The 12,812-nt window shown below is 31.5% G+C and overlaps 1 protein-coding gene across 1 annotated transcript in view; it reads right to left on the bottom strand.

Annotated features, from left to right (window-relative positions):
• Positions 1 to 8,157: 8,157 nt before the first annotated feature.
• The window catches only part of LOC129229319 (uncharacterized), a 76,365-nt gene continuing 71,710 nt past the window's right edge, over positions 8,158 to 12,812 (bottom strand). The window contains exon 6 of the mRNA XM_054863604.1: positions 8,158 to 8,410. Coding sequence (XP_054719579.1) covers positions 8,368 to 8,410 — 43 coding nt within the window. The 3' untranslated portion in view covers positions 8,158 to 8,367. The remainder of the gene's footprint in view (positions 8,411 to 12,812) is intronic.

The following is a 12,812-nucleotide window of genomic DNA, read 5'->3' on the forward strand; positions in this document are numbered from 1 at the left end:
ATATGGAATAGGTGGTTAAAATTTTAAAACCTAACACAGTTTAGTTTCTGAGAAAAAGAAACATTTATTTTCAAAAATACCATTTCGAGATATTGCAATTTGAAGGGGAAAATCATACCTCATCAAAATAGGTTTAATTTTTTTTTTAAAGCTTATTTTAACTTCTAATATGAGCAAGATCAAGAAGTTTGTATCCTTCCATATTGAAATGGAGTTTCCAAATATATAAAAATAAAAAAATTGAGTTTTTGAAAGCATTTAGGGTACTGACTCCCCATAACATAAAAATTAAAAGTTAAAAACACTCAAAAACCTGTTTTCCCAGCCACTTCTTTAATTGGCTGAAATTTCAATTGTATCAATAGTGCTATATTTAAATATCGTTAAACAAACCAATCTTAGGCAGCTACCTCCGATCCAATTCCATGAACAATACATTTTTGATTCAGAAAAGTTAAGATAGTGAGAACCAGCTAATTCTGTTACTACCCAGAGCTTTTCACCGTTTTATTTTGATTACTACTGGAACCTTTGCTCTTATTTTCGCAATTTTTAATTCTTGACTTGTTTTATGCTGAATTTCTGTTGGAAATTTATGGTGATTATCATTATAAATTCACTTGAAATTTTTTTTATAAAATTAAGCAGTAACATATTGTTCAAACTGAAAGACGCACAAAATGTATCTTTTAAACTTCTGGTAAATGTATGTTATATTTCATTTTCGTGATATTTTAATGTTTCTTTGTTGCATTTGAAACAAAAAGGTTGTTCTTCCATATATGGTTCATTGTGCTTTTTATTATTTTTGTATAATTCTTGTGATTTTTTTTTTTCAATTAGAACTCTTTAATACAATAATGAAGTAATGTTATTTTTTTGCCTTATTTATGACTCTGAATGAATTCCTTCCTTTCCTTAATATTAACAAAAATAATCTAAAATTGCATTTTTTTGTGCTTCAATGTTGAAAATTTTCCGGTGGAGAATTAATCAATGAAGGGCCATTACTCCAATGTATCTACGCTTGCAAAATGCAGAGTAATGTAAAATATAGTACAATAGAACCTCGACTATCCGAAACTCTTTGGACTGTAACCTCATTTTACTAAAGTTAGGTTTGTAGTTTACTCGCACTATAACATAAATCGACCTAAGCGAAAGGGGGGAAGGGTATGAGTAACGAATTTTAGAACTAACTCCAATTTCTTGCCCACAACATTTAAATTTTTGGAAGGGAATCTCCAGTAATATAAGTATCAGCTTCGTTATTATCTACTATTACTGGGTGTTTTCAAACTGTACTAGTCTAAGCATTGCTTTGTTACTAATACAATTACCACTCCATAGTTTTCATTCATTTTTTTTTTCTAAGTATAAAAGTTGATAAAATATAATGGAACCTAAGCTCGCTGATTCATCAGCAAAATGAAAAGATTATCAGCGATGAAAAAAAAGAGGAAGTTTCTGACAGTTAAAAGAAAAAGATTATCGATATGCTTGAACTACTAAAAAGTGAGTTGAAGGTAGCACGACAATTAGGTGTGAGTAAATCTTCTATATGCACAATTTAAAATAAAGAAAAGGAAATTGTAAAAGTTTAGAGCTTAGTTTCAATATTGAAGTTAGCAGAGCAAAACCTTGTCTATGCAAAATGCAAGCATTATGAAAATGTAAGCTGCTGTTCTATTGTGGATTTAAAAGATCAGAAAAAAGGGTGTTACCACAAACAAAAACGTTATAAAAGAAATTTTATTACAAATTTTATTTAGAAATATAGTAGAGCTACAATCTGGTTGCGCAGTATAAATCATCATCATCTTTATTTTTTTAATTTATAAATGTAGTTACTGTATCTATTGTACAGTACTATTATAGTGCAGCATTTTATTACTACATACTGTACATAGCATTCTGCTTTATTTTATATTTCTCTTTCCTATGGATCATAGATTTTATGCATCGTAACTGTATTTTATATCGGATAATACAGCTGTTTTTAAAAAACAGTAAATTCAGTTCTTTATGTTCGAGCAAGTAATAGGTAGTTTAGGAGGAGTTTTAAACAACTTGAGTGGTATTTACAAGTGTCTAAAATGATTGGGTATGTTTTATAAAAAAAATCGTACACAAACCCTTCTGCGCAACGCGAAATTTTGATTTCTGTGAGGGGTCTTGGAACGCATCTGTCAAATTGAGACTGTTCTTTACTGAATTTTTATTTTTTAATTTGAATTTCACTTCAAGGTCATGGTTGGCAAGCATTTCTACTGCAGCCGCAAATTATCTATGCATTTCTATCACTTCTGATTTTTCCACAAACAAGTAATTATTTTTTAACTTTTTTTTCTTTTGAAGTTATAGAATAAATAATACAGATGACTATTTTTCAATACACAATAAAGCTTAAAGTTTCTTATATTATGTCATAATTAAATGTACATTGCATTTTCTGACTCAGGTTACATTTACTGAATAAATTTGTTTATAATTTTTGTAATATACTTAAAAACAGCATAGGTAGTAGCATTTTGTTATGTGTATATGCTTTAAGCCAGAGTTAATTTTTTTGCTGTTTCCTGGCAGCCCTTTTTAAATACTGCTTTTATCCGGAATTTTCGATTGACCAAAGGAGGCCGGTCCCAATCACTTTGGTTAGTCAAGGTTTTACTGCATATACTATAAGTGATAATTAAATATATTTAAATGCATAGTGTCAACTAAAAAGTTGGTAATGTTTATTTAAATAACTGCAAAAAAAAAAAACAAATTCCCTATACTAAAAGTTTCCTTATAATGAATTTCTTAACTAGAACCAAGCAGTTTAGTTACTGGGAGATACCACTAATATTTTCTACATTTCAGTTTCATGAGAAGTCCTGGTAGGTGTTAACGAGAATCCTTTTCCATATCCAGTATATTTCTTAGTGCACCATAGAAAAAATATTGTTTTAGTATGTTTGTGTTATTGTTGCATGTAAAAATAATAGTAATTTATTTATTTTTTTAAAATCAAAATTCAGGAAGAAGTGTTGTCCAATTTAGAAAATGAACAATTTTTGAAATCGCTATCACTTATTGCCTGGGTTGCCAGACGTCCCGGATTTCAAGAAACAGTCCCGGATTTTCAAAAATTGTCCTGTGTCCCGAGGAACTTCCATACGGGACAGCTAAAGTCCCGTATTCTAGCTGATAACAATATTTTACAGAACAAGGCATTATTTTGAGGGAAAAAATAAAGTGAAACAAAAAATGTGAAATAAAAGGGCAATAAGAAAATCATGTGGTAGCAAATGCAAAAATTATTTTCCCTTTAATTTGGTTTTTGTTTTGGCAGCAGACCATGAGGAGCCGAATGATTGCTTCCTCTTTGCTCATTGACTAATATTGGAAATATATTTCTGCACGTGCATCGTCAATCCCAATGAAAACGATTTTTATACTTTGATCGGCGACAATTTGTAAGATTTAATGCTTTGTTACGATTTAGTTTTTCAGATTTATCTTGAAGAGACGTTCTAAGTTCGAAAGCACCCCTTAAAAATACACCATATCCAGTAATTGCACTCAGCCTCAAAAATATCCCCTCCCCCATAAGGGCCTGTCCCCCCTAGAAGTCTGTCCCGTATTTACTGTTCTTAAATCTGGCAACCCTGCTTATTACCTTCAAAATTAATTGTTTAAATCTCTTCATTGCTTATATTAGAGTAATTTTCTATGATGGATTAATACTAAGTGATGTACTGCAATTTACATGTACTTTAACAAATTTCATCTTCAAATTTCAACTTTTGGTTTATTTTATTTTTCTGTTTGTTAATGTTTTGAATGCAATTTGTTGCATTTTGTTTCTGTGAATTTAGAATATGGGTCCATGTGATTACCACTTATACAGAATATTTTTTACATTATTTCAAGTTATTTAAGCTTGAGTGATAGTTATATTGTGTTAGGTTTGTGAATTTATTTTTTGATTCTGACGTAGTTACTTTATATCAGACTTTTTATTTGGACTATTTTATGTTATTATTTTAGTTTTCGACTATTTATGTGCAGGTCCTTGTTAAGTTTCATTCACTTATCATAAAATATTTTATTTTATTTTTTAATCTATTTCACCATGTATTTATTAGTTTTTTTATTTGGTTAAAATAATTAATTCATAGATGGGCAATATTATTTAAACAAACTATTTAGTTACTTTTTTTTTTGTCCTTTGCCATTTCTAGAGCTTAGTAATGTAGTGTGAAAAAAATCATCTGATAATTAAAAGTAATTTTTCTTCAGAATTTAAATGTGCAGTTCCAGTTAACTACAGGAGGCGCTGCAGTCTGGCTAATGGAGGCTAAAAACGGTGGCAAAGCCAGGGGCGTAGCTAAGGGGGGGGTTTTGGGGACAAAACCCCCCCCGAAAAGTTAGTCTCAAAAAAAAAAAGAGAAAAAGAAGAGAGAAGAGAAAGAAAAAAAAAGAAAAGGAAAAAATTCCAAGCGATTATATATATATATATATATATATATATATATATATTATATATATATATATATATATATATATATATATATATATATATATATATATATATATTATATATATATATATATATATATATATATATATATATATATATATATATATATATATATATATATATTATATATAATACATATATATATATATTATATATATATATATATATATATAAAAGAAGTAACCCCCCCCGAAAGTCGGGTCTAGCTACGCCACTGGGCAAAGCGTAGACATTTGTGCAGGATATGACTTGCCCAATGAGACATTTGCCTTCCCTCGCTCAATTGAAATGTTTTTTCTTTCTAATTTCTTAAATCACCCCCCTAGGCGGCATATTCAAGCTCTCAAACTGCAACTGGAAGTATTCTATTGCTACATTTTTCATTAGCCAAACTTTTGCTTATGTTCAATCTAGTTTATGACAACAAAATAGATTTTTCTTAGAAAATGGATACAAAAAATAAATGAAGTTTTTAGAAAAGATGATAATCATTTTAAAATACTTTAATAATGCATTGGATTGCTACTGTGTATAGTTGTACTGCAAATCTACAATTTAAAATAGGGTGTGCTTTCTGGTGAGCAATGATGGAAAATGAGGACATTTTCGTTTATATCATGTAAATATCTTTTAAGCTATTTATTTAATGTTACATTTTTTTTTCTCTTTATTTTTATGTTGTTAATTGTGGTAATGTGCCATATGAATTTTAAAAAGACAGGGTTGAATGTCTGTACTACATTTTACAATCAAAACTTGATGTATAGGAATGGTTTTATATTGAGCTATATTATGGGATCTTTTATGCCAAATTTTTTTGCTATTTTAAAACGATGCTGATTAAAATTGATCAGCTGAAGTTAGTTGTATATAGTTGGATTGGTGTTGGTATATTTGTTTTGTGCATTTTATGCTCTATGAATGTAATTATCGTTTCATATAATCTTTGTATTCAAAATTTCTTCCAAAATAAAGTGACCGAATTTTAGTAATCAGAGATGCTATTTTGTTATTATTCTGCAATATGTGCTGTTTTGGTTGCACAGAACTGATTTCACTACAAAATCAAATTTTTAAATTCATGTGGGATAACATAGAATGTCTTTTGTTTTGAAATGTTTTGTTTCGGAATTGTTTTGCTCAAGTTTGTTGCATTAATTAGTGTTAAAAATTGTTAAATTCCAGCTCGTAAATGTTTCACTTACAAGCTGTGGATTTTTACATTTTCAAAATGTCATTGATGCAGTTTTTAATGTGCAGGGGGCATGCACGGGGGGGGGGGAGGACACCTGTTGGCCCGCGCTTGAGGGGGGCCCGAGATTTTCAAAAAGAGGGGTGAAATTTATGCTGGACATAAAAGTGGACAATATGGAGGGGGGTATAAGTGATTTGTGACGGGCCCCAAAATTTTTGTTCCATGCCCCTGTTAATATGTGAAAGTCACATTAAGACAAGTGTGATAATCAAAGTTATTGAAGATAAAAACGGCATTTTTTGAAATTTCTTTATCAATTTTAATTTTTTTGAATACTATTCAGTGTGTGATGAATAAGAAAACTTGCTGTGTAAGTTAATGTACAAAAATTTCATTAATGTGTTGAGGTCCTAAGTAAAAACGACACTTTTTTTATAAAATTATTTTCCAATTTCGACTTCTTTTGAACAATTGGGATATAAGTTAAAGAAAATTTGGTGCGTAAATAATCAATAGTGAAAATAAACTCATAAAATTCTGCTATTTCATAAATATAAAATGTATTTATTCAACAAAATTTATACATAATTTAATATAATACAGTAAAACAGATACAATTTGAAAATTGAATTTGATTTTTTTTAATTGCAAGTTGGTAATGTTTTTATTAATATATAGTATTCTGAAAATATATAGTATTCTGAATATGTTTTAAAGAAACAATGTCCCATGAGTTTTGGTTCAATATACAATTTTTAACAAGACTAGCATCACATAGACTGTTTAGTTGCATGCATACATATTATACAGTTTTAATACAGGTTGCAGCAGAATTGATTAAATGGTTTGAAATTGGCGTTAAAAATATGTAGTGGTGCTGAGTTTGTATTATTTGGTCTGATTCTCGTACGCCTCAGTTTAACTTCACTCTCGTTTTTGACTCAATTTTGTGACAAGTTTGATATCAAATAGGTGAATCAAGGTTCAATTTCGTTTGCATGACTGGTATGAGAATCGAGCCAAAGCTCGCAACATTCAATCGATTTATAAAAGATTTTTAAAAATGTGTTGTGATCTTCACAAATGCTAAGGTTGGCTAAAGCTTTTGCAAGTCAAGTGTGAAAACTTGTTAGTTGAACAATTTGGTTTGAGACACTTAATGAATTTCATTTTCAATGAAAAGCTTGTCTGTGCTATTATGTATTGTATTTTATGGATTACTTTTCATCCCAGAGTCCCCCCCTACCTACCACCACTTGTGGCTTAACCAGTTGGATGAGACTCTGAAGACAGCTCTGATTTTTTCAACCAGACCAGAAGCCAAGCAATATTTGGTCCAGCATCTCCAGAGGTATTGTTTCACTTAGAGGACTTTGTGACCACGAGTATGTTTAACATCCCCCCAGTCACCATTGATGAAGACGGTGGATCTTCGACCAGCGAGGATCGAACCCGAGACCCTCGGTCACAAGTCCGATGTCTTACCGATCAGGTCACCACGGCCTTTATGGACTACTAGTGGTACCCGCATGGCTTTGCTCGTTGTAGAAAATTAAAAGGTCATTTGGTTCGCTTATATATTTACATTAATAATGGATGATGAATTTCTCGCCAATTTGCTATGTTCATTTGCTCGCCCATGTTATGATAATTTGCTTGATGAAATGTTCTTAAAATTGGAATAGAAAAGAACAAAATCAAATTTTCGAAAAATCGCTTTGAGGTGCTCACCTCTATGCTACGAACACATTTTGTGCCAAATTTCATGAAAATCGGTCGAACAGTCTAGGCGCTATGCGCGTAACAGAGATCCAGACACACACAGACTTGATTATTAGTAAAGATGACGAGCATTTTTCTTTGAGAGATTATCATAAATTCAGGTGCATTTTTATACTTCAAACTGGAATTAAAATATCCAGTGTTTGATTGGAAATTCTCTCCAGTCTTACAAATGAGAGAAGAGGAGGAAATTGAGATATTTCTTCATAGATTTTAAAGGTTAGTTCTATTTTACCAACTAATCGGCAAATATGTTTCATATCTAGCTTTGCAACCTAATGACGAATGGCAAAATTTCTTTTTTCTTCTAGAAAAACTCTTAACCAATTTAGATATCCGATAGTCGGCAGCGTCTTGTAGTCCGTAAAATCTGGAAAACATTATCTTATTTCAACAACAGTAAGTTATTTATTTTCAATTATTAGTTTTTAATCAATTCTGCTGCACTGTTCTTTATTTAATAGAAATTGATATATATATTTTTTTTTGCAACCAGCGTTTTACTTAAGTTTGCCATTACATGTACTAAACTTACTGCATGTTATTAAAAGCATTAAGGCAATAAGCTTTGCTTTGATATTCAACATTCAAAAAGCGTTTAATTACATTCATATATTTTTTAATGTATGTTGATAAGACTCACCGACCAAGCTAGGCCGTTCCACTCCCTAAGATCATCTTGTCAACTTAGGCGCTAACATAAGCTCTTGATTTCACAGCGACGCTTTTATCTTTCTTCCGGACACTTTTGCGTCATCATTTGCCACAAAAAGCTTGGGACGATTTTCTGATCTGTCACATTTCTTGGATGAAATTTGACGCCAGTATTATCTATGGATATACAACTACACTGTACAAATCTTCACGATGCTTCAGCTTGAAGATGCTTCCTTTCTTCTTGTAAGCTAGAAGCATTTAATAGGCATATTATTGTCATACATTTTTAAAAGGAAAAAGGCAGACATAACATTTTTACTTCCAGCATACTTGCACCTACAGTCGAATCTCTATAACTCCAAGCCTATAGCTCGAATATTGCTTTGACTAACTTGAACATTTTAGCTTCTAGTTATCGAGAGTTGATTGTATTTCTATTTTTTATAGTTTGTTGTAAAAAGCCTATAACAATTTCTCAAACTCAAAGCATATATTTGATTCATAAAACTTAAAGCAAACTGCGTTTCAGGTACAAATTGTCATTACAATTACGTACTTGAAATCCAGTATTGGAATATATATCAGTGCGACATTTTAGAGAGCTATGTAGGCTAGGATTATGACTTCAAAACCTGTTTCATTTTTTCTTTTGGATGCTATTGATGAACTTATGTCTTGAGTGCTAAGAAACTATTATTGCAGTTATCGCCAACCCATTTGAAGTTTAATGTACAGTACTAGCCTGTTGTAATTAAAAAAGTAGGACCTTTAGTATCATATCTAGGCTTGCCAGAAGTCCTGGTTTGACCGAGATAGTCCCGCTTTTGTGACAAAATCTCGGTATCCCCAGCTGGTTTACTTTACGTACTGGAAAAAGACAAATTTAATAATAAATGACCAAAAAGGGCTGAAAATCTGTCCATTTTGCTCACCCTGTATTTTGACAGTGCTGAAATTACTAAAGTTTCAGAATTTTCAATAGAATGTTTTACTATTTGCCCACTTAGCGACGCAAAATACCTAGAAGTTTTGAAAGTGAGAATGAAGACTGAACTTCGGGGAATAAACCAGGATTTGGAAACTTTGAAGGGTTGAAATCATGTTAATGTTTATATATAGTGCTTTTGTTTATCAAAAAACTGGCATGTTTTCTAAACAGTTTTTTTTTTTTTTTTACTTTTGAAAATGAATAAACATTTGCATAAGAATTATCAAGTATTCCGTATTGAAACAATTCATTTTTAATTTTAACGTAGCGTATACACTGATAATTTATAAGAAAAACTCTTAATACTGCTGTTTTTTTAAACTAATTTTAAATCAAACTTTTTGATGAATATTTTAGTTTCTATTTCTTTTTAAAATAATGATCAACTATGCTGTTGAATTTTAAAACATTTTTTTTAAATTCAATTAAAAATTATTGTATACTTGCACCTGTTGTACATAAAGCTCTAAATCGTATCCACACATCCGCCATCTTGGGGCTAAACAATATCTGCTATAATGAAGTACCACAATCAAGAAGTAAAACACGTTACATCACTATACCAGACATAGGAGAGTCATTCCATGTCAACTGACCTAATTTTTCAAATTGTCCCCACTCGACCATCTCCGATTTGGATGAAATTTTATAGAGGCGTAGAGATGTCTTTGAAACTAACCTATGCAAATTTTCAGCTTCCTAGATCCAAATCCTTAGGATCTAGGATCTCTGAAAAATGTGATCCAAGATGGCCGATTAGTTTTTTGCGCCAAATTTCCACCAAGTTTACAGGAAATTTTATTACACTGGAAGCCTGAGATTTTAGGCGCTTAAAGTATGTTCGACCGTTAGTATATTCAAGTATTTTTGTGAATTTGAGCTTGTTAGATTTTGTGTAGCATGAGCGTGAACTTGTGAAAAAGTGCGATGGGAAATTTTTTCCCTGGATTTTACGTTGTCATAAAATCTGAACAAAAATAATTCAAAAGCTCGTACAGCGTGATTCCATTTTAAAAGTGCTTGTTTTTGATGGGTTACACTTACAGAGCTTAAATATCTATTTTCTAGAAGATATTGTTTTTCAAAGCGGTATTGTCAAGTTTGCCACCTCGCATCTTCTTTTCGTTTATACCATTAGAAAGAACACATTGTTTCCTTTCAAATTAAGTTTTTTCTTCGATGGCGTTCTTTCGAATAAGAATAAAAAATGAGCTTGAAATTATATCTGTCGTGACGAATTGCCATGTTCAATCTCAGATTACGAGACATTTTATGACAATGGAAGCCTGAAATTTTAGGAGCTTTAAGTACCTTTGGTTGACAACACGTTCTAGTATTTTTGGGAATTTGAATTCATTAACTTTTGTGTAGCATGTATGCAAAGTCTGAACAAAACACAGGAGAGAAACTTTTTCCTGGATTTTAGGATGTCATCAATTCTAAACAAAAATGATTCAAATGCTCGAACTTTGTAATTCTATTGTCAGTAAGCATGTTTTTAATGGGTTATAGTTGCAGAGCATAAATATTGATTTTCTAAGAGATATTGGCATCCAAAGTGGCTATCAAACTAAGTCACATGAAGAATAGCCTATTTTTAATGCCCTGTAGCTCAAGTTTGTCACCTTGCATCTTCTTTTTGTTGGTACCATGAGATAGAACATATTTTTTCCTATAAAAATAATTTTTCTTTTTGATGGTGTTTTTTCTGATAAGCGGGAAAAAATGAGCCTGAAATGTTATTTGTCCTGAATTGTTGTTAGTGAGAAAATCTCTTTCTACAATAAATAAAGAATGGTGAATGCCGTGACAACCGACTTATAGGGATTTTGCAACTGTTATAAGACAGAAATAGTTTTTTAAAATAAGCACTTTTAAAATGGAATCACGCTGTACGAGCTTTTGAATTATTTTTGTTCAGATTTTATGACAACGTAAAATCCAGGAAAAAAATTTCCCATCGCTCTTTTTCACAAGTTCACGCTCATGCTACACAAAATCTAGCAAGCTCAAATTCACAAAAATACTTGAATATACTAACGGTTGAACATACTTTAAGCGCCTAAAATTTCAGGCTTCAAGTGTAATAAAATTTCCTGTAAACTGGGTGTAAACTTGGCAATTTAGCACCAAAAGGCTAATCCCCCATCTTGGATCACATTTTTCGGAGATCCTAGATCTTCAGGATTTGCATCTAGGAAGCTGAAAATTTGCATAGATTAGTTTCAAAGACATCTCTACTCCTCCATAAAATTTCATCCAAATCGGAGATGGTCGAGTGGGGACCCCTAGGTCAGTTGACATGGAATGACGCAGGAAGGAAGTGGCATTTAGCCCAAAGATGGCGCTCGTGTGGCTACATAAAACTATGATCTAGGACTTAAGCCATACCAAGTCGAAGAAATTTGACATTTTATTTTTCCTTTATTTGGGTCAGCTTGCTTTAGCAATGCAAAATGTTTTAGTGTTGACACTTACCACCAGTGTTGGGTATTAATCAACCAAATCCTCAATCGACTGAAGTAATCTGACTCACATTTAGTTCAGATTAAATTAAATTTGATTTTTTTCAATTGCAGACGAAGATTAACGTTAGTTTAAAGTAACTCGTTAGTTGCTGAAAAAAAACAATTTAGTTCAGATTAAATTAATCAGATTAAAAGTAAATTGATTTGATTACTTTTTTAATTCAGATTAAGTTCAAAAAATATAAATATCACATGAACAGAGGCACATTTGTATTTCTACATGTATGTACATATTTATGCAAGCATACACGAGTTAATACGTGCATATACGTATATAAACATGTTATCCCGCGTATGTTGGTGTACGGAGGAAAATTTGAATTTTTAAGTGAATATACATATTCATGTGTGCATACACGAGTAAATATGTGTATATACAAGTATGTTCATGTACACACGAGAATATATGTGAACATACGTGTTACCCCGAATATACTCGTGTACAGGAGTAAATTTCTATTTAAACGTGTATATACATATCGATGCATGCATATAAGAGAAAATACTTGTATATACGAGTAAGTACGTGTACACATAACAATACGCATATAGATGCTTGTTTAACCCAAGTATACTCGTGTAGGATGGCACATTTGTACTTCTACGTGTATATGCATATTCATGCGTTTATAAACGAGTAAGTACGTGTATATACGAGTAAGTATGTGTACACACTACAATAGGCTTATAGATAAGTGTTTAATCCGAGTATACTCGTGTGCGAAGGCACATTTGTATTTCTACGTGTGTATGCATATTTATGCATTTATAAACGAGTAAATACGTATATATACGAGTATGTAGGAGTACACACGATAGTATGCATATAGATACGTGTTACCCCGAGTATACTCGTGCACAGAGTTAAATTTGCTTTTAATTGTGTATATACATACTTATGCGTGCACACAAGCGAAAATACGTGCATGTAAGTGTACACATGAGAATATGCATATGGATAGTGTTACCCCGAGTATACTCGTGTATTTGTATTTCTACGTGTATATACATATTTAAGCGTGCATATATGAGAAAGTACATTTATATACAAGTATGTTCGTGTACACACGAGAATATGCGTATAGATGCGTGTTAAACCGAGTGTGCTCATGCACAGAGGATAATTTGTATTTA

Source organism: Uloborus diversus, chromosome 9 (assembly GCF_026930045.1).
Source record: "Uloborus diversus isolate 005 chromosome 9, Udiv.v.3.1, whole genome shotgun sequence".
Lineage (NCBI taxonomy): Eukaryota > Metazoa > Arthropoda > Arachnida > Araneae > Uloboridae > Uloborus > Uloborus diversus.